The sequence below is a fragment of the Acomys russatus genome, chromosome 22 (assembly GCF_903995435.1).
Source record: "Acomys russatus chromosome 22, mAcoRus1.1, whole genome shotgun sequence".
Classification (NCBI taxonomy): Eukaryota; Metazoa; Chordata; class Mammalia; order Rodentia; family Muridae; genus Acomys; species Acomys russatus.
Genome location: NC_067158.1, coordinates 4,208,357 through 4,234,427, shown reverse-complemented (window position 1 = coordinate 4,234,427; position 26,071 = coordinate 4,208,357). Strand labels below are relative to the sequence as shown.

At 41.5% G+C, this 26,071-nt stretch overlaps 1 protein-coding gene across 1 annotated transcript in view; it reads left to right on the top strand.

Moving 5' to 3' along the window:
- Fancl (FA complementation group L) overlaps nt 1-26,071 on the top strand; it is a 65,011-nt gene that overhangs the window by 28,475 nt on the left and 10,465 nt on the right. The window contains exon 7 of the mRNA XM_051165306.1: nt 3,590-3,658. Within this exon, the coding sequence (XP_051021263.1) occupies nt 3,590-3,658 (69 nt within the window). The remainder of the gene's footprint in view (nt 1-3,589; nt 3,659-26,071) is intronic.

The window sequence follows — 26,071 nt, the reverse complement described above, 5'->3', positions numbered from 1 at the left end:
CACATCTTAACCCCTAAACAACTAAGCTTAGTTGTAAAACTAAACTATCTGGTGTTCAGCCCTATCACAGACTTGAGAAGGAATAAAATTAATTATCTGAGTGGACAGGAAGTGCAAGTTACCAGCTTCCAAAATGAGAAAATGGCAGAGACAGTTTGCTGCCTGGACAGTCACCCAGAACTCTCTATAGCGCTGGAGCGTCGTCTGCAGCCTTCTGGCCCAGTGTATCTGGCAGACATATTTGTGAGGCAGGAACTACTGAGGACTTGCTTACCCTGTTTTGCCAGAGTTTGCTGTTAACTCTGCCTACATCCAAGCTTGCCCATTTTTAGGCAGAATTCTGTCTGTGTCAGAATTTTAGATGCACCAAGGTAGGAAAGATGTTTTCTTCAAGGTTGCCAAATGCAAATAGCTAAAACACTGTAAATGTAAGATTTATATAATTCCTGATTGTTTTGTGGTTCTTCTTGCTGTAGGTAGTTTATTGTATGTATGTGTAACAATATAAATGTATATGTAATATTTTAAAAGAATAATAAAAAAGGAAAAAATAAATAAAAATCCCGAGAACAAGGAAAAAAGCCTTATACTTGCAAAGAAATATATGTTTTGAGTCCGAGTCTCACTGTATAGCCCTGATTGGCCTGCAAGTTGCTATGTAGACCAGCCCAGGCTCCAGTCTCTGATGAGCACGATTCTGCCTCCTCGGTACTGGGATCACACATGTGTGCCGTCCTCCTCTGCTTCTAGGCACAGCACATATGCTGTCAATGAGGTTTCCAGAGTAAACGTTTCAGGCTGGCCCTACAGATCCGCTGATGGACTGTGCACCCCAGGCCATGGGTTGTATGCCCAGCACCATCTAAACAAACAGTGCAAATTAGTATCACATATACCGGCACCCAAAAACAGTAAGGGCCATCCTAACTCTGTCCGCGTGGGTAACATTATATTTAGTCCTACACTATAATTTTGCTGCTGCAATCCAAAAGTGATTTTTAAAAATAAATTCTGAGTGTGGGTTAATTCCTCTGATCTCAGCCCTTGAGAATTTGAGGAAGAAGGGTTTCCCCACGTTTGAAGATACCCCAGGCTGTGCAGACTACCAGAAGTAGTCTAGTCTTCAGAGTGAGAACCTACTTCAAAAGCCAAAGAATAAAGGAAGGAAAATAAAATAAATACCTATGATGTTAACTTTACATTTTAGTAATTCATAATAAACTCCTAGACACATAAAATTGCTTTTTGGTTCCCTTCATTTATATGAAGTTTATTTGAATAAATTGGCATTTCATGTAAGTAATAGTATTGTATATATTATATGCTTGTATTTGTTGACCTTACAGCGACTGCTCAGTAAAACCACTACAGATGAGTGTAATCCATTAAATGTCCATGTGTGTTTATATAATTATGAATATATTAAACAGGATCACCATCTCACATAGGATACAGTGGGCTTGTTTGTATACAATGTTTTTCATGTATTGAATTTGTTTCTTTTGTTTAGCTCCCTTTTGAGTGGGAATCTCTCCGTGTCCTTGTACTTGTAGCACTTACTGTATTAACTCTGAATTAAATGTAGGGTTTGTTATTATTATTATTATTATTATTATTATTATTATTATTATTATTATTATTATTAAACGTGATGAGCTGTGTACTTGAAAACAGAAGGATCAGGAGGCTTCATGTAGAACAGTAAGCCTTCCATTATATTCTTCCACTACCCACACTGATGAATCTTTAAATTCAGAACTGAGACTCCCCGCTGGTAGGTCTCTAGGTGATGGATAGCTACCCAAAGTATTGAAAATTTCCATTTCTGACCCAGGGAAGTTTTGAGGGCACACACTTATTTTTTAAGCTTTTTAATATCTATATCATCTATCTATCTATCTATCTATCTATCTATCCACTCGCCCACTCGTGTGTGTTCGTGTGTGTGTGTGTGTGTGTGTGGCGTGTGACACACATGTTGAAGGACAACTTTTGGGAGCCTGTCTCTTCTTCCTCTATGTGAGTTCTCTGGGTTGAACTCACGATGTCAGGCTTGGTGGCAAGCCCCTTTACCTGCTAAGCCATCTTGCCACCTTGCATATTTTTATAGAATCTGATAATTTAGGGGAAAGGGATCTTTATGGCATTTGAAGTTATGTCATTTTTACAGGTGCATGCCTGAGAAGTTAAACACCTCATCTGAGAGTGTAAAAGTTACGTAACACACTGGAGCTATAGAGTGAAGCGGTAGAGCCACTTGGGGAGGGACTGCAGGAATGACTCAGGTGACTTAAAAAGAAAAAGGTGTGCACTTCTCTCCCCATGGCTACACCCCTGCTCTGATGTGCAGCCTGCAATATTTTGAGTTGCCTGAATACATCCATTTCCCTTAACCTGATCTTTTTTTCTTGTTTTAGAGTTAAGCATTGTAATACTTTTCTGGGGCTTCCTATTAATTGTGCTGCTAGCTTTGTATAGCCAGATAGAATTAGTTTGCATTGACACTTAGTTTCATTTTAGTCACAAATATCTTGATAGCAAAATGTTAATTCTTTGGAAAACACTGGCTTCAAGTATAGTAATTAAAAAAAAAAGTTAAAGCTACATCTCCTCTTCCTCTCACTCTTCATTCCATTCCTGTGACTTTTACCCAATAAAGAAATGAAAAATGAGATACTAAAAAAAGTAAAGGCTGGAACTTAAAATAGCTTGTTATAGGAAACTTCTTAAAACTCATTTTCTTTTAAGGAATTTAGCTTTTTAATGGCAAGTAATGGGTATTTTTAATTATAAATGACTTTGAAGATTCTAGATTGTATTTTAATTGATCTTGAGATATAATTATCTAATAAGAAATTTAATTTAAAAAAACTTTTGTATCATTGGTAACTTAGAAACCTGATTTGCTCTTACGATTATCATTTCTTTTTATATAACCAAGTAATTAATTTTCTAATAGTTTTACCAATCTTAAATTTTTTTCTTGGTTAAAACTCTTAAGTTTTATTTTTCTCTTGTGAAGCAGAAGGCATTTCATTATTTCTTCTTCTTTTATTCCTTTTCTTTCTTTCTTTTTTTTTTTTTTTTTTCATCTTGATGCAAGTAGATGCTTATTATGGGAAGCCACATTTAAGTTAACAGTTGCATGCAGGCATGGTGTATGCTTCTTGGTTATTGTAGCATACACGGTCTACTTAGTTGGTTAGTTAAACTAGTTGAGATGAAATTTATAGCCAGAGGAATTAAACTACAATTGAATTCTCTCTGTTTAAAGAAAAACTGACATGTAGCTTTTGGTCCCTCATCAGGTCATGGCAAGAACACTGATACTGACTCAGGTCACTGCTGGGTACTTAGCAGGTTTTGGAAACCTCCACATCACCTCAAGCATAGGGTGCTGCTAGTCAGCTCCCAGTGTCGCTATGACAGTGTATTTATCGTATGTGTCTGTCTGTGATATATAATAAGTGTCACATCAGTGTGTGTGTTTGTAGTTATAGTGCCTTTCCTACGGTATCTGCTATCTCTGAAATGCCTCATGCAGGTTGTCACACACAAACATGAATGGCTATTTCATGCTTTATTGCAGTACCCTGTGGAGCCACCAGATTGTGTTGTGGACTTCCCTGTTCCGTTTTCTGTTTCCTGGACACCACAGGTAAATAAGTTTATTTTAAATAATTAAGAAGTGTATTCTTTTTAGTTGAGTGATTGTTCTAGGGTGAAAATTGTTTGTTTTTATGCATTTATATATAAACCTTCCTGTGATAATTTATATTTTCCAAAAGTTAATGTCTACCTTGTCTCTCTAAATGCACACATTAAGCAGGCAGGCAAACGATGTCTAGATCTCTTATGGCAAACATGTAGGTCTACTGATGTCCACTGTTTGTTAAATTTAAATCTTAAAAAGGTCTTTAGAAAGCAGTGGATGCAAATAGAAAGCTGCTAAAATTAATATTGATGACGTCATATGGCCTGTCTAAGAGGGGAATGGAATGTAAAGCCTGCTGATGGCACTCTGTCTTCCTGTCTGGTCTTACTCTACTTTGGTTAATTCAGTTTCCTTGTATATTGATAGAGATGACATCTTTAGACTTGTGCTGTAAACTGATGTTATATCCTTTAGAAAGTGATATTAGTACTAAAATACCCTTAAAAAAAAAAAATCAAAGGAGGACAGTGTTGAGATTCAAAGAACAATCCCATTATGACACTGTCCTCCTTTGCACCAGGTCACTTTGGTAGTTGAATGTACCTAGGAGAAGGCACCTCTGGTTATGGATGGGAAAGAAGGACAGTGCATCACGATGCCTTACAAGGGGCCTCTAAATAGACGCCATCTTTGTCTTTGTTCTGAACTTTTAAAATTTATATAACTGTTTATGTTTAGAGTTGTACATGAATGGTTATAAATGAGATTGCGAAGGTCTTCGTTATTATTGTATGTGTTGTGTGCATGCACTTGTGTGCTGTGGTGGTGCACTTGTGGAGGTAGCGGACCACTCTGGAAGTTGGTTCCTTCCATTGTCATGTGGGTTCCGGCGTTGAATGCTGGTTGTCGGCCTTGAGTGGCAGGCGCTTTGCGCACCGAGCCGTCTCACCTGCTCATGCATTAGTTTTAATGTGCTGAAGAGGGCTTAGGTTTTTGAGGCTTTAGATAGTCAATCTGACATTTTAAGTCATTTTTCTCATTTTCTTCTTTTAAAAACATCCTATCTCTTCTATTGGAAGTTGATACGACACAGCAAGTAAAGGAAAAGGCCTTGAGAGTGGTTTACGTTTGGTGCTCCTGTGTGCTGGAAGTGCAAGCCTCGGCCTGAGAACATAGGGCTAGTATACTCCTGCCCACGAGAACTTCAGATCTGACTCTCAAATGGCTTTTTGTAGTGGCTCCAAGGAAACAGGATTAACTGGCAGTAACTGGGGTGTAATGCTTTTAAAATCTGTAGAATACATTGCGAATTCTTATCAAGTTCTAGAATCATTGACTCCTTGTAACCTACCGCTCACACTCGACAGACACTATTTTGTCACATTTGCTTTAGTGGTGCATTAGCACCCTCGCTTTCTGTTAGAAATACAGTGTTCTTGGGGTTCACTGTCCCTGCTCCCTTTTCTGGGCCCCATTTCTTTTGTGTGTCCTTAGTTTTCTAAACAGGACTCTCTTTCCATTAAATTCTAAGTATGCTATTCATACGTATTTTTTTGTTTTGTTTTGTTTTTTGGTTTTTCGAGAAAGGGTTTCTCTGTGTGGCCTTGGCTGTCCTGGACTCACTTTGTAGACCAGGCTGGCCTCAAACTCACAGAGATCCACCTGCCTATGCCTCCCGAGTGCTGGGATTAAAGGCATGCACCACCACTGCCCAGCTTTCATACGTATTCTTATGCCGTATTTCCAGTGTCTCCGTACTCATCTGTTGTGTGCATCTGCTCTTTAAGGTGCTGTGTATTTAGATGTTGATCAGTTAGTTAATTCACTCACTGCCCAGTTGGTGAAGGCAGCCACAGTGTCTTATTATCAGCCTGCAACAGAACATGCCTCTGCCTCCCAGTGCACAGTTGTGAGGATTTCTGTACGGACTACTCCTATAACTGCTATAAGGAATATGCCTCTGAGGTTACTAAATACTGCCAGCTTGCCTTCCCAAATTGGTTGTATAAGTCTGTACTGACATTCAGGCACACATTCTTACATCATTGTTTTTTATTTTGATCATAGTTGCCTTTAATTCTTACCAAGAATTGAGAATCATTGCTGTATTCATAATCTTTGCCTAGTTGAGGTATTTTAAAAATGATATGCATCGATCATATTGTTTTGTTGGTGTCATAGGACACAAACATCTTTTCATGGATTCTGTTTTAACTCTGTGTATTAAATAGTTTGTCAAACTTTCAGAGTGGTCACATATATCAGTTAAAATGGTTCTGCTTTTTTTTCCTGCCTGTCAAGGAAAATCTGTGTCTTTTGTTTATATTCAAGTATTCTAGAACAATCTGAACTGACTTTTGTCCATATTATGTATGTGCATGCAGTTTGGCAATAGCTTCATCTGTATCAGTCTGAGGTAATTTCTGTTTTGTTTTTTTTTTTTATACAATACATGGAATTAAAATTGAGAAAGTTTCAGAAGTCTTTGTTTGCATTTAAATATCTACCTATGTCATAAAGCTTTTGGTGATAAAATATGAACCCCGAGTCTTTTCAACGTTAAAGCATTGGCAACACTAACTTGTATCTGGAAAGGACGAAGTGAGGTGAGGTGACATTGTGTGTGGTCCTTCTTCGTGGACTGACTGGGGCAGCTCTGCTCCTACATATTTAGGGGTCTTTTCTATTTTTTTTTTTTTTCCTTTTTAACAATAATTTTTAAACAGTTGTGGCTCTCAAGCAGCACAGACGTTACTGTTGTTGTGTAGTAGTAAAAAAAAAAACCCTGCTTCCTGATTTCACCAAGTCTTTGTCTGCTTCTGTACATTTCTTCTCTGGCTTCGGTGTCCCCTGACTTTAAACTTGCAAGATCATTTCCTTTCCCTTTGTGGCATAGCAGACATGGCTCTGTGGCATCCATACTAGAAATGGGTGGTTTTCCTTATGGTCCCCGTCTGCCTGCTGAGTTGATAATGTTTTGATGTATTTGTCTTTTGCTCTGATGAGAGGTCTGCTGCTGCTGCTCTGACATACTCATTTGGATGAGTAATTATAACGTGCACAGTGTCGGGCTGAGGATGGCAGGGCTCTGTGCGGCGTGACAGGGCTAGTACCAGTGCAGGTGTCTCACAGCATGATCAGCAGCAGCCAGTATACTCTGGCTCTGAGGAGACATTCAGTGTCGTAAGAAATCAGCAGCAAGGGCGAGGCTTCTGTTCCTATTGCTGTGGTGCTGTGTGCCAGAGACACACAAAAGCACTTCTCAGACTCAGGGTCTGGATCCTTTCAGATGCTGGTTTTGTTTACTCATAAATCCCCCTTGTAGATTCCAGTATAGCGTGTAACAACATTATCTCCCTCATATCACATGTGCTATGAAATGTGTCACCTTTAAGATTTTATACACTGGCCATATATGTCAATATTGTCAAGGGATAGATTTAAATGTGCTAATGTCAGATATTTAGGACAAAATGAAAGTCAAAATGAAAGTCATTTTGTCCAGGTCACAGGCTGTTTTCTACCTGAAAAATGTGCCATTAAGTGCAGGTTTGGGAAGTAACCTTGCCACGGGCAGTTGGAATATTTAGATTTGATCAGATGCAGTAAGCAGTGGCCTGCGTATTTCCTGCCATGGCAAAATCTGATCCCCCTGGGACAGTGCCATGGAAGAAGAAGAGTGAAACTAGTGATAAAGCTCTGACAGGCGATCCTCTGATGACTGAAGAGTGTAATTAAAGGAGTCCTATTGCGCAGCAGGGAACGTGGTCCTTTCCTCACAGCTGCAGGCCAGCAACTGGGCATCTTACTTCCGTTTACTCTCCACCATTTTTTGTTTCATTTTGTTTTGTTTTGTTTGTTTTTGAGACAGGGATAATGTAGTCCAGGCTGTCTTGGAACTCACTATGTATTCCAGTGTCCTGAAGCTTAAGGCAAGCCTTCAGCCTCAGCGTCTTGAGTCTAGCTTGTCAGTCAGTGGCGAGCTGCTACACTTGGCCCTTAAACTGTATAATCTTATGCAAGTCTCTTGCCTGCCTTTTACTTCAGCTCATCTATACATGAGCTTTCCTTCTTCACAGATCTTCAGGGAAATACACTCTGTTAAAAAAGCACAACTTCATCAAGGCCCACAGAGCATGCTACGCTCCAAGAAACCTATGGGAGTTCTACGTCATTAGGCTGTGTTGCTGCCGTCATTCCTTTGTTGATTTGGTCAGAAAATTCACAGAACCGGATTTTCCTTTACTCCTAAGTTAGTTATGTGTACTTTTGCTTTCTTTGCAGTATTATTGTTGTCATTGGTAGTATTACAAATAAAAGATAAAAGCAAAGAAACACCATTTTTAAAATTCTGTAATGTGATAGAAAAAGTACAGTGTTGGAGTCATGGGATCTGAATTGCCTGTTAGCTGCCTTTCTTCTTTTCTTTTTCAATATCATCTATTTAAAAAATACCAGGCCTTAAATGAAAAACAGGGAGAGCAGGGAAAATGCAAAGAAGAAAGATTAGAAAAATTATAGTGACCATATACGTCTTTCTGTACAGTGTAGAACTGTGCTTTCCTTTTCTAAAATACTAATAGCAAAATGTGTATTTATTCAAATAATCCTTAGGATCTTGGGAGCTTTCTTCATAATAGGGTTGGCATATGTCCATGAAACAAAGCCGGCATGTTCATAGCACTCACCTGATAACTATCTGTTTCATTAGGTCCTTACAGCAGTGGCTTCTCTTCTTCATCCAGGTGTTCTGCATCTTTGTTTACTTTTCCCCTTAGTAGGTAAAGATTTGTGTCGCAGTTGTAAATACAATCTCTTCCATTGCATTTTATTGTAATGTGGATAAACTGTTACTTAAACCATCTACCAAAATAAAAGTTAACTTGAATAGTTCTGAGTTAGGATTCAAGGTATCATTTCATATTTCTTCTGTTTTAGATAAAGTAGCATTCTCTACCTTCTTTTTCACTTATTTCTCTTTCTCCAGTGTCATCCTCTTTAAGTTATTAGTACGTCCTTTTAGTATTTGTGTTCCTCGGTTCTCCCATCACTGCAGTTAATGTCTGAGATCATCATTTGAAAACTCAGGGGTTTGGTTTGGCTTAAGTCTTGGAAATAAGAGTCTGTGCTCCCATAGGATCCATTACTTTAGGTGTCTGGTCCAGTGGCATCTCATTTTAGTCGGAATATGTGGCCTAGCAAGATGAGAAAAAGAAGAAGAAAGGGCCCAACCTTCTTGAGACAGTGACTCTCAGTGGCCTGAGACGTCTTACCAGGTCTACCCTCTTTAGAATTTCTACTGCTGTCCAGTACCACCATTCTAGGAAACATTATTAAAGCCTTTACCTTTGCAAGGATGTCTGGCATTCAAACTGTGGTAGTATTGTAATTCATGATATTATGTGTTCACATATGTATTACTGTTTGTTCATTTTAGGCATTGTCTGTAATTTATATACTGTGGAAAGCAAATTGGCTGGTTTTTGATGTTGTTTGCTTGTTAGTTTTAACCTGCCTGTATACCCCAAACATATTTCCTAATGTCTTGATCGTCACCAAATAATTGCATTATAAGATATTACATATTCAGTGTTTATGTCATTATGTATACTCTGCAGAGCAATGAGTGGTTGGGTGTAGTTATTTTTCATTTAACACAGTCCCCAAGACCTATGATATAGCTGCCCCCTCATCTATGAGTAGATGACTTTAGAGGACAAATAGATGGATACCTTTGACTTTTATATTAGGGAAAATTGTTATTGATTTCCAAAATGATCAAAGTTAGCTTAAACTTAGTAGGAATTGTGGGGTCTGTACATGAGATAGTTCTGGGTAATAATAAAAGAGTGGAGACCCATAGAGACTTGTATGATGTGCCAGCCTGTTGATAGGGTGCCTTCCTGGCACCTTAAGGCACATCTAAAATGATATATCTGCTTCTTTTAGTAAACCAGACTAGATTAACGATCTTCACAGGAATCTCCATAATAAACCAGAGTCTCGTGGGCTGGACCAAATCCTTTCCGGCATTCCATCTGCATCATAGTCTGTGTATAACAAAACTTGAAGATGTGAACAAAAGTCTTTTTAAATTGTCAAGGGTAACACATGTAGGCTTTGAATTCTTACAATCCTACCTTATGTGAGGTTCTTTAATGCCTGTACCTCCTTTGTAACCCACCTACTCTAGATAGCAGAGAAAAGAGATTAATGGGGGCAGGAGTACAGACCTTTTAGGCTCAGTTCCTTGAAGCAATTCCACTCTTCATAGTTGTCGCGTCCCTTCCGACCAGCGGAAAATAAGGACACGACCCGAGCGTTCTTCTCCAGGCAGTTTATTCAGGAACCTTTTCAGCAAGCTTCTTCTTCTCCCACTCGCTCGCTTCTCTTCCCCCAACACCTCCGCGCCCCTTTATATCCTCTGCCTCAACCAATCAGCAGCCCTTATGTCAGTAGCTCCAATTGGTTCCCGACAAGGCGGGATGCATATGTCAGAGCAAAGCACGGCCCACAACCCAAATAAGGACTTGTTTACCAGGAGCAGAATTGCAAGTCATCCTGCCTGGCAGGTTGCCAGGCGCCATTTTAGCGAGGGCGATAGCTTCTGCTTCCCACACATAGTCAAGATTCCAACAGACCCATTAAACTGCTAACCAGAAATTCAGCAGAAGTGTCTGTAACTGCAGCAGCTGGAACCCAGAGCAGCAGCCAGAACCAGAACTTCAAAGTGTTCTCTGGATCTTTTCTCTCTACGAACATCTCGAAGCAGATCAATGAACAACCAAAGGATAGGAAGCGAGGTCAAAACCAAACAGCCAAGGATATTTATCAGTTGGCAAAGACCATGCCCCTGCAAGAGGCAGTTTCTCTTCTAGTGGACAAAAATCACGTGTCCTCTCAAAAGTCTGTTTCCAGAGGACAAACACCACACACCCTCACACAAGTCTGTTTTACATCCCACACTGGGGATCAAAATAAAAATATGTTTACATCCACTACAGACACAAATGTAAAACATTTGTACATAGTGAGCTCTTACCATGGAGCTCAGAGAAAAGAAAGATCTGCCATGTCTATTGTGCATTGTATATCTATGTAGTGATAGCTTGTATGTTGAGTTACAGTTGCATTAAGGGTTCTCAAGGTTTTCAGAATTGTAGGACATTCCAGAATGAGATATGGATAAGTAACAAGAAATGCCGCAGTCTTAGTGAGCTGTGTTGATGTGAAAGAGGACTAAATATGTGATTTACTTGAACATGGACAAAAGGTAAGCATCTTGCTTTTTATTGGCTAACATATTGCTGTTATTTAACCTAATATTTAATGTTTACTATAAATTGATAAAATATTTATACATAGCAGGTAAAAGAAAAACTACATCAGATTCCAAATGGCTTCTTAGTGTTACGATTTATGTTTCAAAGTACTATTGGAAAAGAAAGGATTATTATAATTAATATAAGTGAAGTACATATATAATCTATTAACATCCTCTATCATAATTTGTTTTTGTAAAGGATCCTTCTAGTAAGTTTATATACCATATCTATTACATAAATTATTGTTTAGTGGGCATACAAAATAATGACTTTCATAATGGTATTTCCATATGTGTATGTATTTTACTCATATTTGCTGCCACTACCCTCCCCTCTTCTCTATTCCTTTCCATGTCTTGGGACTAATTTAGAATGGTTATGCATATTAGTATACTTATTCATGGGAATATTGTATATTCTAAATCATTCTTTCAGGGCTAGTGATATGAGTCAGGAGATTAGCCCGCTTGCCACCAAGCCTGGTGAGTTGGACCTGAGTTCAGTCTCCAGGACTCATGTAGTTAAAGGAGAGAACTGACTTTCACAGGTTGTCCTCTGACCTCCACCAGCACATTGTTACATTTTCGCACACACACACACACACACACACAAAGTATTGATGGTTTATGAAAGCACATTGATACAGCCTTTTGGAAAATAAACTCTCAGTTTGAAGATAAGGATCTAGGAGGTTGGGAACAGATTGGTGGTCAGTTATGAAATGTGTGAGAGACACTAGCACTCCTGCTATGAAATACCTCCTGTGCGCTTTTTTTTTCCTTTTTTGTGAGATAGAAATTGAATATTAAAAGCTAAAGTAGCTCACTAGGCAGACAGAGAGGGAAGCAGAACTAAAGGAGGTGACAGGAGAGGCAACAGAACAGTGTGCATGTTTAAGTGCTGTCAACGCGCTTAGTGCCCTGTCTCAGGCTGTGCGAGCAAGGTTAGCAGCCAGCATACACTGCTGTTCCTCCTGGTTGTCCTTCCTTTCTTTCTTTCTTTCTTTCTTTCTTTCTCTTTCTTTCTTTCTTTCAAGGTTAGCAGCCAGCATACACTGCTGTTCCTCCTGGTTGTCCTTCCTTCCTTCCTTTCTTTCTTTCTTTCTTTCGTTCTTTCTTTCTCTTTCTTTCTTCCTTTCAAGGTTAGCAGCCAGCATACACTGCTGTTCCTCGTGGTTGTCCTTTCTTTCTTTCTTTCTTTCTTTCTTTCTTTCTTTCTTTCTTTCCTTCTTTCTTTCAAGGTTAGCAGCCAGCATACACTGCTGTTCCTCCTGGTTGTCCTTTCTTTCTTTCTTTCTTTCTTCCTTCCTTCCTTCCTTCCTTCCTTCCTTCCTTTTTTAAAATTTTATGCACAAGAATTTGGTATGCATAAGAAAAAGTTGTACATAGCTAGATTTTTCTTTATCAAGGTATTGACACTATAAAAGAAAGTTAGACTGGGCTGTGGAGGTGGTTCCATTGGTAATGTGTGGTACACAAGCCTGAGGAGCTGTTTGAATTCCCAGCACTGTGTAAAGGTTAAGCATGGTGTCATTTGTGTATGACACTAATGTATGAGGCAGCATCAGGCAGATCCTTGGATCTTGTTGACCAGCCCGCCTGGCTGGTTCTGGGCGCTCCAGGCTCAGAGGAAGACCTTCTCTCAAAAGAATAAGGTATAGGGTGATAAGACCCAGGATTGGCCTCGGCCTCCACATGTGTCCACACACGTACACACCTACACTACAATATTTTACACGTACAAAGATAGACTGACTTGCTTTTTGGTTTTTGGGATTTTTTTTAACTAATTAACTCAAATGTTTGCTGTTGTTTTGTTTAGTAGTGTACAGTATGGTTAGCTAACAGCAATATTAAAAGTACCTTCTTATTTTCAACATGAGCTTGACAGACTTTCTTTATTTTAGTAAAATTGATTTGACTGTCCTCTCAAACATGAGGTGATTTTGCTTCTTTTATCCCTGGTGGCCTATAGCTCCTTCATGCAAATGGAAAACCTGAGCAAATACCTGAAATCGTCCGTTGCAGTTGAAATTATAACAGTACAGGACTTAACAGGATACATGGGGTTGAATAGATTCAGTCACAGATGTAACTACAGATACAGGTGAGGACCTTATTGGAAATGCAACTAAAGTCAAATGAACTAGATATGTAGATTTCTTTAAAGGTACCTGATTGGAAATATTGCAGTCAACATTAAAATTAAATTTCTGAAGTTTAATCTCTTCATGTTTTCATACGCTATGCAAGTCTTTTGAATCTTGCAAAGGTAAAAATGGTTATTAGAGGGTTTAACTGCCAGTGTTATAGAGAAATATATGAGAGAGAGGAGGGGGGAGAGGGAAGGAGGGGGGGGGAGAGAGAGAGAGAGAGAGAGAGAGAGAGAGAGAGAGAGAGAGAGAGAGAGAGAGAGAGAGAGATTGAGACACACACGCGCACACACAGACGCGCACACACACACACACACACACATACACACACACACACACACACACACACACCAGAATGAGAAGCAACTGTTGCAAGTACTAGAAAATGATGCTATTAATTTAAGTGTCATCAGAGCACAAAAGCTCACATTCCAGGACTATGTGAACATTATTAAAATACTGGAAACAATAGCGCTTAAGAGGAAGACGTTACACTCTGAGATCTGCTGAAGTGACTGCTGTTATTGCTTCTCTTCAGGTATTAGAAAAGTAACAAAACGCTTTTAAAGATAATAAGCCCTGCACTTTGAGACTGTCAGTGTTCACACTTTAAGGCTCAAGTGCTTTCATAGTTTAACATGACTTAATGACAACTATGGGGCAAGAGCCAGTATCTTAATTCCCATGTATGTACACCCTTCCTTCTCCAATGTGCAAGCTATGTATTTGATAAGATCTCGTTATCTCCATGCGTGTATGCATGTGAACCACTTATTCTTTTACTTTTCTTAGCTGTAAAGAGTATTGATATTTTTGCCTAAGTTGTTAGTTGTTAAGGAAAACAGTGCAAAAAGTACTGCTGGGTTTGTTGCTGTCCAGTCAGTGATGTAGTTGAGCTGTAACTGACAAGTAAGTGGGACAATGTAAAGTGTACAGCTGGGTGAGTTTTGACAAATGATCACCCATGAAATCTTCTCTGCTCTCAAGACAACTAGCAGATCTGCTGTTTTCACACCTCTCCTTCCCCTTTGTGTTTTCCTGTGGGGGCCTCTTTCCTCAGTGTGAGAGCTTTGACGAGGTTCAGCACCCTGCAGCATGCCGTCTAGCTCCTACCTCATTACTGTGAGGTGTTTATGGACATAGCACATGCTGTCACTAACTTGTGCACGGATGCAGGTTTTCAACAGTTGCCTACGCCGTTAGGCTGGGGAAGTGGCTCCCTGGCTAAAAGTGCTTGTCTTTCGAGGATGAGAACCTGGGTTCAAATTCCCAGAGCCCACATAAAAACTGGGCACACAGGGAAAGCAGGTGCAAGCCCAATATTCTAACCTGGCAAGCACAGCGGAAAACCAAGAAGGAGACCTTGTCTCAAACAGGGTTCAGAATGAGGATTGGCACTCATGGCCAGCCTCTAATCTGCACACTCCTTTGCATTTCCACACGAGTGTGTCCATAGCCATACATACAATTGAAACCCTTTTTATTTTAGTGAACTATAATTACGTCATTTTCCCCTTCATCTCCCCACCACCAAGCCCTCCCCTGTGGGCTCCTTCCAACACCTCCCATTTCGGGGCTGAGCACTTGCTGTTGCATAACCAGTCAGGAACTTGTCCCCAGGGAAAACTCTTCCACAATCTCTGAACAAAGTCACCTGCGGTTCTTTTTGTAGGCATGCGTCCCTGCTGAGATCTCTGCCTTCCGTGTTAGCATGTCTGTTGGTGTCGTCCTTGCTCAGATCATGCTTAGGCAGCCATGTTGTGAGGTACTGCGGGTATAACTTCCCTGCCATTTCTAGGAGACACAATCTCATAGCAGACTTCCGGATCCTCTGCTCTTACAAGCCTTCCGCCCCCACCCCCTCGTCCATGATGTCCCCGAGGCTCAAGAGTCATGTTGTATCAGTTGAGACTAGGAACTCCCTCTCCGTTTCCACACACACACATCTTTTACATATAAAAACAAATCTACTATAAATAGTTAGCGTGCCATTGGGTAAGTGTATGTCCTCACTTCTGTTGAGTGCTTGTTTAGGAGAGAGGTGGCTGGACCCTGCAGGAGTTATAGCTTTACCTTCTTAGGAAACTCTCTAAGTGCTTCTCAGTGTTATGCTGCATTACCCTTTACCAATGGTGCTTGGGACATCCTGCTTAGCGGCTGCCTTGCTGACCCCTGCTCTGTTGAGTTTCCTCCATTTTAGTCGCCTAGGTGGACATTGAATGGTGTCTTCAATGTGTTTCATTTTCATTTTCTTCATGACTAATGGTGAAACATCTGTCCATGAGCTTGACATCCATGCTTCTCTGCTGACGTGCCAGCACGTTTTCTCAAATTCTTAGTGGACAGAGGGAACCAAGGCTGTGAGTTGGGGAATTCAGTCTTACTAAGATGTCAGTTCTCTCCTGATTGACCTCTGTAAAAGCCCAATGACAAGTCTTGTGTATTCCTATGTGGGAAGCCGAAGCTATCGCCCTCGCTAAGATGGCGCCTGGCAACCTGCCAGGCAGGATGACTTGCAATTCTGCTCCTGGTAAACAAGTCCTTATTTGGGTTGTGGGCCGTGCTTTGCTCTGACGTATGCATCCCGCCTTGTCGGGAACCAATTGGAGCTACCGACGTAAGGGCTGCTGATTGGGTGAGGCAGAGGATATAAAGGGGCGCGGAGGTGTTGGGGGAGGAGAAGCGAGCGAGCGGGAGGAGAAGTGAGCGAGCGGGAGAAGAAGAAGCTTGCTGAAAAGGTTCCTGAATAAACCACCTAGAGAAGAACGCTCGGGTCGTGTCCTTATTTTCCGCTGGTCGGAGCGGCACTGACAAGTGGTGGCCCGTACAGGGACGTCTTTTGTCATTCATGAGTGTTCAGAACTCCTGGTGGTCAGGGCAGTCGACTGGAAAGTTCCCTGGTAAGAGAGGGACGAATAAAGTTCTCGGATACAGAGACTATAAGGTTCTGGTTAGGACTGTAAAGACTCGGTAAGAGCAATAAGGTTCCCGGTAGAGGATGAAATGAAACAGAAAGTAAAATGGGAAATTTACCATTCAGCCCTATGTTTATCACACTTAAGGACTTGTTAGGTGCAAAATCTGTAACATCATCAGATTCAGAGGGGGAGGACTCAGAAGAGGAAGTAAAAAAGCTGATCCGGAAAATGGAGAAACTAGAATCCGGGGTGGAGCCTTCGGCTCCTGGGCCGCCTCTATCTGAGTTGCCTTGGCCTCCTCCCTACGTTCGAGAGAACGGCTCGGGGACAGGACAGTGGACAAGGCCTCTGGGCCCGTGCGCAGGGCAGGTCGCGAGCGGCTGAGCGGCGGCGGAGGTGTCTCCATGGAGAAGATGCTCCCCTTGTCGCTGCTAAAGACAACACAGAATCACCCCATGCTGGTGGAGCTGAAAAATGGGGAGACATACAACGGGCGCCTGGTAAACTGCGACAACTGGATGAACATCAACCTGCGGGAGGTCATCTACATGTCCCGGGATGGCGACAAGTTTTGGCGGATGCCTGAGTGCTACATCCGCGACAGCACCATCAAGTACCCACGCCCCCGAAGAGGCTGGAGATCAGACCTCTACTCCCGCCTGTTGGGTTTTAAAACACAGAAGGGGGAACAGGGGGAAGCTGAAGTTATCGCCCTCGCTAAGATGGCGCCTGGCAACCTGCCAGGCAGGATGACTTGCAATTCTGCTCCTGGTAAGCAAGTCCTTATTCGGGTTGTGGGCCGTGCTTTGCTCTGACGTATGCATCCCGCCTTGTCGGGAACCAATTGGAGCTGCTGATTGGTTGAGGCAGAGGATATAAAGGGGCCCGGAGGTGTTGGGGGAAGAGAAGCGAGCGAGCGGGAGAAGAAGAAGCTTGCTGAAAAGGTTCCTGAATAAACTGCTTGGAGAAGAACGCTCGGGTCGTGTCCTTATTTTCTGCTGGTCGGAAGGGACGCGACATTCCTAGACGCACTGATAGCTATTTTAAAATTATATCAAAACACAAAAGATGTTGATAGACAAACAACTCTAAAGAACTGGGGGAAGGAATAATGACATCTGATGTAAGGACTTAGAGATCCTCTTTGCAGCAGATAATCTGGTGTCAGAATAGTAGACAACAGGTCCGGGGAATGCACAGTGCAGAACAGACTCAGACACCTGTGCTCAACAAGGCGCGCACAGAATGGCTACAGCAAGGGCAGCCTTCTCACAAAATTATGCGGAAACAATCAGAGTCTGTGTGCCAAAGGCTGAACTCTGACTCACATAAAAAGATGAACTCAGAATGGATAATAAGTACAGTGTAAAAGCCAAAACTCCAATATCTGGAACAAACCCAGAAAATATTTGAAGCTTTAGGTGAGACAGATGCTTCTTGATAGTCACCAGGAAGGAGCAAGTCGGTAATTGAACATTGTCAAAATTAAAAATTCATTTTCCTTTATCATGTTATTATGAGTATGGAAAGGCAACATGTAAGGGAAGTTTTCCAGTTATATACTAATAATGTACTGTGTCAGGATTACATAAAGAACTCTCAAATCTTAAGGAAACCCCAAGTGGACAGTGTTTCATGCAGGCAGAGAGTCTGTGTTGCTCTTTTATGGCCACGAAGCGTGACTGTGAACTGATTTTTATTTTATTTTATTTTTTTTAGTGAAGTCCTAGAAAAGTGAACTGGTATCACTTACTGATTTCTTTTGGCCTCGTTCCTCCCTCCCTCCCTCCCTCGGCCACACTTAGCCATGCTGTTTCCTTAACTTCATAATGGGGTAGTCCCCTTGTCTCCAGGGCTTTCCTAGCACTGAGGTCCCGGAGTCTGGTGGGAGACATGAGGGGGCTGTGGTGGGGGGAGCACACCTGAGATTGTGGGATTTAATACCCCCTGTGACAGTCAATCAGTGGAGAGCGGAAGCCAGGAGATAAAAGATGGGGCGGGAGGGCACAAAGGAGACTTGACTATTCAGCTTCTCAGCGCTTGTGTGGCCACAGGACCATTTCCAGAGGATGCCCCTGTTTTGTCCTGTCCCCCCTGTGTTTCACTGTTTGCAGTTCCTCGTTCCTGTTCCTTAAGTTCCTATCTAACACTTTCTGTCACACAAATCCTTGCCTTTGCTTTCTGGACATCTTAGGCTCAGAGAAGTAGGCATCATCATGTGTTATAGATAGAAATGGTGACAAGTGTACATACACCAACAGCACTTAAAAGGTCCAGAAGTTTGCCTTAAAAGAATCTTGCCTTGTTTGACTTGTTTATCAAACTGAACAAAACCCCTGCCAGGGTGTATTTAAACTCCATTCATTAAATTAAAAAAAAAAAACAAAAAAAAAACAGGACTAGGCTTCTTTCAGGTGATACCTTTGGCCCTAGAAAGTTGTAACCTTCCTCATGGTTGTCCGTTTGGCTTGACATCACTATGTGGAAAGCTTTCTGTAACAAAGTGGCCTGAATAAGCCACTAGGACCTGGCCAGTAAGCAGCACGCTCCATGGCCTCATCAGCTCCTGCCTCTGGGCTGCTGCCCTTGGAGTTCCTGTCCTGGCCTCCTTCAGTGGTGAATGGTTATGTAGAAGTGTAAGCTGAATAAACCCTTTTCTCCCTGAGCTGCTTTGGTAGTGGTATTTTATCACTGAGTTGCTGTTAGCACCTCTTTCCCATCTCAGCCCTAGTCTACGTTACCAACAATCCTTTTGTGGTTGATGTACTTCACGGTAAACATTTTCAAATAGGTGGAATTGAATGTTCTTGGCAGCCATTTCTTTTTAGTTCTGGATAGTCTCCAGGTTTCTCATAGGTTTCATAGTCATTTTCTTCTTCCTCCAACTCCTCTTTCTCTCTATCTCACTATCTTTTTATATCTATCTGTAATGGAAGATTCTGGAAAACATTGTTGTTTAGCATTTCTCTTTCCGCCATACCAAGATTTATCTGGAAGACTTCTGTGCCAGGGTTTTGATTCTGAGATACATTTGCTTCTGTGAGTTTATTGGGACGGGAGGCAGTTAGCCTTCTCTTTGTATGTTGAGCTTGCTTTTGGTTTTTGTTTGGCTTGTGTGTGTGTGTGTGTGTGTGTGTGTGCGCGCGCGCGCGCGCATGCGAATGCAAACACATGCACTATTCATTTCTCTAGTTCTCCGTCCTGCATCTGTTCTGTTTTGTTTGAGACAGGTTCTTTTTTTTTTTTTTTTTAACATTTTCTTTTTTTTTTTAACTTATTTTTATTTTTTATTATTAATTTATTCCTGTTACATCTCAATGGTTATCCCATCCCTCGTATCCTCCCATTCTTCCCTCCCTCCCATTTTCCCATTATTCCCCTCCCCTATGACTGTTCCTGAGGGGGATTTCCTCCCCCTGTATATGCTCACAGGGTATCAAGTCTCTTCTTGGTAACCTGCTGTCCTCTGAGGGCCACGAGGTCCCCCCCTCCATGGGACATGGTCAAATATGAGGCACCAGAGTACGTGAGAAAGTCATATCCCACTCTCCACTCAACTCTGGAGAATGTTCTGACCATTGGCTAGATCTGGGTAGGGGTTTAAAGTTTACCGCCTGTATTGTCCTTGGCTGATGCCCTAGTTTGAGCGGGACCCCTGGGCCCAAATCTGCCTATCATAATGTTCTACTTGTAGGTTTCTAGGACCCTCTGGATCCTTCTACTTTGACATTCTCCCATGCTTCTCTCATCTAGAGTCCCAATAGGGACTCTCTGTCCCCTCTGTCCCAGTTTCCTGGTAAGTGAAGGCTTTTGTGGGACAAGCCCCTTGGGCTAGTGTGCAGATATAAGTGAGTATATACCATTTGAGTCTTTCTGCTTCTGGGTTAACTCACTCATTATGATCATTTCTACCTCAATCCATTTATCCACAAATTTTGGGAATTCCTTGTTTTCAATAGCTGAGTGGTATTCCATAGTGTATATGTACCACAGTTTCTTTATCCATTCTTCTACTGATGGACACTTAGGCTGTTTCCATGTTCTGGCTATTATGAATAAGGCTGCTATGAACATGGTTGAGCAAATTTTCTTGTGTGCTGGAACATCTTCTGGGTATATTCCAAGGAGTGGAATAGCTGGGTCTTGAGGAAGCCCTATTCCCATTTTTCTGAGATAGCACCAGATAGATTTCCAAAGTGGCTGTACTAGTTTGTATTCCCACCAGCAATGAAGGAGTGTTCTTCTCTCCCCACATCCTCGCCAGCATGTGGTGTCGCTTGAATTTTTGATCTTAGCCATTCTGATGGGTGTAAGATGGAATCTCAGAGTTGTTTTGATTTGCATTTCCCTGATGACTAAGGAGGTTGAGCATTTCTTTAAGTGTTTCTCAGCCATTTGATATTCCTCTGTTGAGAATTCTCTGTTTAGTTCCAAGCCCCATTTCTCAATTGGGTTATTTGGTTTGATGGTGTTTAATTTCTTGAGCTCTATATATTTTGGATATTAGACCTTTGTCAGATGAAGGGTTGGTGAAGATCTTTTCCCAGTCTGTAGGCTGTCGCTTTGTTCTCTTGACAGTGTCTCCTGCCTTACAGAAGCTTCTTAGCCTCATGAGGTTCCATTTATTAATGGTTGACATTAAGGCCTGGGCCGTTGGTGTTCTGTTCAGGAGGTTGTTGAGACACGTTCTTATGTAGATTTTCTTTATTAAGCCGAGACTATCCCTCAACTCCTGGTGTCTTTTTCCTCAGCTCTACCATGCATTTTTATTCTTTCATTTCATATTCTTTAGTCATCTTTGAAATCTGTATTCAAACAATGGCATTTTGGGTTAGTTTGCCAGTTGCCCTGGCATAGGGTTTGAAAGTGTTTTATTGAATTACTGTGTGTTTTTAGCATATTATAAATATCATGAAATGCAAAGTCAGCCAAGAGATCATCTATTCCAGTTTCTACTTAGGCTTTTTGTCATTATGAAAACAATACATTGTCTTATAGGAAATAAAAAGTACAAGGAAGAAAATTAAAATTAAGAAGTGTGTGTGTGTATGTGTGTGTTAACCCATTCTAACTAGGTATCAGTGAAAAATAGAATAGTTGTTTGAGCAAATTCATAATGAAGCTAAGACTGGTTATTTTGGAAAGGGCTAAGGCCATGGGCTAAGGTCCCGTAGGATCTGCAGGACAGTTCCCTTTTCCCTGAGGCCCTGCCATAGAGCATCACAGATAACGGGAGCACTGCCAGATAATGAGAGAGTAACGAGACTGTGGCAGCGAGCGATCTGTTGGAGGAAAATTCACTTTGGACAATTAGGATATTACAGGCACTCCATTTCCCTCCTCATTTCCGAACTCTAAACCTGTTTCTTTGCTCACTTCAAAGCTCTGCAATTAGAGAGGTGATGGCCAACTCGCAAGGTTACGTTTCTGTCAGATCATATGCTTGTTGGCTTTAGGAAATTATTTCTTACCCATTTCATATTATTGTCTGTTCATTTCCATTGTGCTTATGCTTCAAATAACCATTTACATGTTAGTGATATTAGTACTCATGGTCTAATTTGGTACAAGTATTTTCCTATTTGAAATTTTTTTGATGAGGATATAATTTTGTTAGCTATATCTCTTAAAATACTTGCTTCAACAGTGTAAACATACACTACATACGGAGCAGTTGACATTTTATATGTGTTATCCTTCTCAAGTCTTGGCAGGATCTGTAGTATAGAAGTGCCATGGTGTGGATGAATATCCCCAAATGGCCTGCGTGTTAAACATTTGCTCCATAGAGCGCTGCCATTGGCAGGGTCAGAACCTGTAGCATTAGATTGTTGGGGGCACCTTTAAAGGGAATTGAAGGACCTTGGCCTCTTCCTCTGTTTCCTTTGCTTCTCTGTGTGTGAGGAGTCTACTCTTCCACATGTTGCCCCAAACCCCTGCCAGTAATTGGCTATTTCATTAGTTGGCCAAAGCAATGGTCTTTCCAGTTTGCAACTGGTAACTCCAAAACTGTGAGTGAAAGTATGCCCTTTCTCTTTATAAACTAATTATCTTGTGTGAAGGAAGGCCAACTACCACCTGAGGCTGAGATTGAGTTACTTGCTATGATAGTGTGAATAGGAATGGCCTCCATGTGTTCCAGTGCTTGGTCAAGAGGGAGTCGCACTACTTGCTGGTGTGGCCTTGTTGGAGTAGGTGTGGCCTTGTTGGGGTAGCTGTGACCTTGTGGGAGTGGGTGTGGCCTTGTTGGGGTAGGTGTAGCTTTGTTGAAATAGGTATGGCCTTGTTGGGGTAGGTGTGGCCTTCTTGGAGTAGGTGTGGCCTTGCTGGGGTAGGTGTGGCCTTGGAGTGGGTGTGGCCTTGCTGGGGTAGGTGTGGCCTTGTTGGAGTGGGTGTGGCCTTGCTGGGGTAGGTGTGGCCTTGTTGGAGTGGGTGTGGCCTTGTTGAGGTAGGTGTTTTGGAGGAAGTATGTCATGGGGGCAGTGGACTTTGAAGACTCAGAAGCTCAGATCAGGCCTAGTGGCTTGCTTTTCTCTTGTTGTCTGCTGATCCAGATGTAGAGCTCTCAGCTCCTTCTGCAGCACTAAGTCTGCTTACAGGCCACTATCGTTCCTGTTATGACAATATTGGACGAAACTTCTAAAACTGTAAGCCAGCGCAATTAATTGTTTTCCTTTGTAAGTGTGGCTGTGGTCATGGTGTCTCTTCACAGCAATAGAAACTCTCAGACAGCAGTTGGTATGAGGACTAGGGTATTGCTGAGATAGGCCTGTCCTGACTGTGCTTTTGTTGGGAGGAATGTGGACTTTGGGACTTTGGATTAAAAAAGCAGTTGGACACTTTGCCATGCTAGTAGGAACATGGTAGACAGTGGTGCTGAGGATGATTTGAGCTGTGGGGACCTGGTTCAAAAGGGTTCAGAAGAGAATGTTAATATGTGGCCTAGAGACCTTTCTTCATGAAGAATGGGCCTGCTTTCTGCCCTTGTCCAAAAAGTCTGCCTGCTATATTGAAGAGTTTTGGATTATGTTTTCAGAGATTTCAAAAGAGCCCACGTGGACTATGTTGTGTGTTTGTTAGTGGTCGCACTTATGTAGATCTATAATGAAGAGGAGCAGGCTGAGCAAGGGAAGTCACAGAAAGTACAGTTTGAGGAGAAAAAATGGGCACCAGAAGTGGAATGGCGCTACATCCTGTGCTCAAGGAATAAAGTGAGAAAATCCTGATGTTCAATGGAATAAAGGCAGTGGTGAGCTCAGGGCAAGACCCCATCCAGCTAAACTTCAAACTTGTGACGAGGAATTTTTAAAAAAGCTTCAGAGCCACGTGTGGTGGCACATGCCTTTCATCCCAGCACTTCTGAGACAGAGGCAGGCGGATCTCAATGTTTGAGGCCAGCCTAGTCCACAGAGCGAGTTTCAGGGCAGCCAGGCCTTAGACAATGAAGGAAACCATCCAAAGCAGAGAACCGGTAAAGATGTAATTGAACAAGGCGGGTATGTTCCACCCCCATCAAGCAGCAGAACTTGGCAGCTTCAGACACATGGTTCTGGTTTTAGAGTCAAAGACGGAAAGAAGAGGTTGTTGAATCTTGCTCCTCAATTAAGGAAAGCCTCTGAGGCCACGCATGTGTCAGGGTGTCTTTGCTGTGAAGGTGAAGCCTGGGTTGCCTTGGAGACCCCAAGATATTGAAGATTCCAGAGTCCTGGGGTACCTCCTGAGGAAAGCTGCTTACAGGGAGTGGAGCCAGCCTGAGAGAAGTTATAGTCAGCAAGGAGGAAAGGAGTTGGACATCTGACAAGCACTTGGCATTGGACATGGAGATGCAGAATTTGGAGTTTGCCCAACTGGTTTTCGGTCTTAACTCAGGTCCAGTATCTCCTCACTTTGCTCCCTTTTGGAATTGTAATGTATATCTTCATTATATGTTAGAATTATGTGCTCTGCTTTTTCATTTTGATTTGCAGGGGATTATAGTTAAGAGATTGCGTGATTCTCAGACGAGACTTTGAACTTTGGACTTTTAAACAAGTTTGAAATTGTTATGGACTATGGGGACTTTTGATGCTGCACAGAATGGCTTTCTGCATTATCTTATGGCTGTAAGCCTGTGAGGGATAGGGCGTGGAATGTGCTAGTTTGAATAGGAATGGCGCATAGAGTCATGGGTTTGAATGCTTGGCCTATTAGGAGTGGTACTATTGGGAGGTGTGGCCTTGCTGGAATGGGTAAAGTGTTGTTGGCTAAAGTGTGTCACTGAGGATGGCCTTTGAAGTGTCAATAGCTCAGATGGGGCATAGTGGCTCCCTACCTCCCCAGCACCGTGTCTGCCTGCATGCTCTTATGCTTCCCACCATGATAATGGATTAAACTTCTGAAACTGTAAGCCAGCCCCGAGTTAAATGTATTCCTTTGAAAGAGTTGTGGTCATAGTGTCTCTTCACAGCAAAAGAAACCATGGCTAAGACACTTGCTGAGAAGGATATAACTGACCCAGAGAGCATAGTGTAGAACTGAAGATTTTCCTACAGTTCATGATCTCACCTGCCATGCTTTCTGGTGTGGAGTGTCATTGATACCTAATACAGGACATAGTATTTAGTAGACTCAGTATTCATTTTTGCTGTATTAAATTGGATAAGGAAGGGTACAATCCATTTCTGTGATTTTTGCTCATTTAATTTTGCACTGTGTGTTGTAAATGAAGACTGTTGAATAAATTTGAAATTGGCCATCTTAGGTTCAAGATAGAATGGTTTCTTCTGCAGGACCAATCTCGTAAATGGGTTCAGTTTTCACAAGCTCATCTAATACTTCCAAGTTACAGTATAGTACAAGGTGCAGGATGTGCATCTCATTGCACTCCTTTGCTGCTTTGTGCTGTTTCCCCGCCCTGGTTTGCGGAGTAAGGCTGTCTTCTCTTTCCAAAGTACAACAGCAGAATAACCTTGAGTATTGCATTAACACTGCAGGTTAATTTTGCTACTATAGGCATTTTCGCAACATTAACTCCATTCTGTGGTATCTTCTTTTACTTTTTTCTAATGGCTTCATGGTTTTCTTGTAGAGGTCTGTAATTTATTTTGATTAGGTGTGCATTTCTAGGTACCTAGTGAGTTTTCTTTTCTTTTTAAGTTATTTTGAAAGAGATTTTTTTCTAATTTATTTCACTGAGATTACATTGTTGTTATAATATGGCGGCTACTTTTTCTAATGATTTGTATCATATAGCTTTATTGCACAGTTCTATTAAATCTAAAACTTTGTTAGTAGATTCTATAATGTCTTTTAAATACGGAATCATATCTGCATATAGGGACAGTTTGACTTCTTTTATCCTTTTAATGTCTTTTCCTTTTCTAATTGCTATAGCTAAGATACTGAATACTATGTTGAATAAGAAAAGATTCCCAGTTACAGAAGCATCAAGTTAGGTACATATAATTTAGCTTGTATGAAAACCAGTTTGAAATGGACCGTGCACCTTAATTTTAAACCTGAAATGCGGAAAGTGACTGCTAGAGGAAAATACAGGGAATACTTCTTAAGACACTGAGGTAGGCAAGAATTTTCTGGAGAGAGCCTCAGGAGCATGGGAACTAGCCTCAGTATCAACAGCTGTGACCACATGAAAGTGCTTCTGCACAGAACAAAAACCAAAAGCCAAACATCAACAGAAGAAAGAGTCCACAGACTAGGAGAAGATATATATCAGCTTACTCTGGACAAAGAGCTAGTATCTAGAATTTGGAAAGAATAGCATAAATTAAACAGAAAGAAAAGAAAACAGACTAATGAAATAAACAGACAGTTTTCATAAGAAGAAACACAAGTGGCCAATAAGTTTTTACAGTGTTCAATATTCCCAGAGAGCAAAGAAACTCAGATTAAAACTACTTTGAGATATGTCCTTACTCCAGTAAGAATGACTTTGGACAAGAAATGTGACCTCAGAGGTTAGGAAGGTGTGGGAAAGAGCAGCCCGGATTTATTGGTGATGGGAGTGCATGTTGATGTCGCT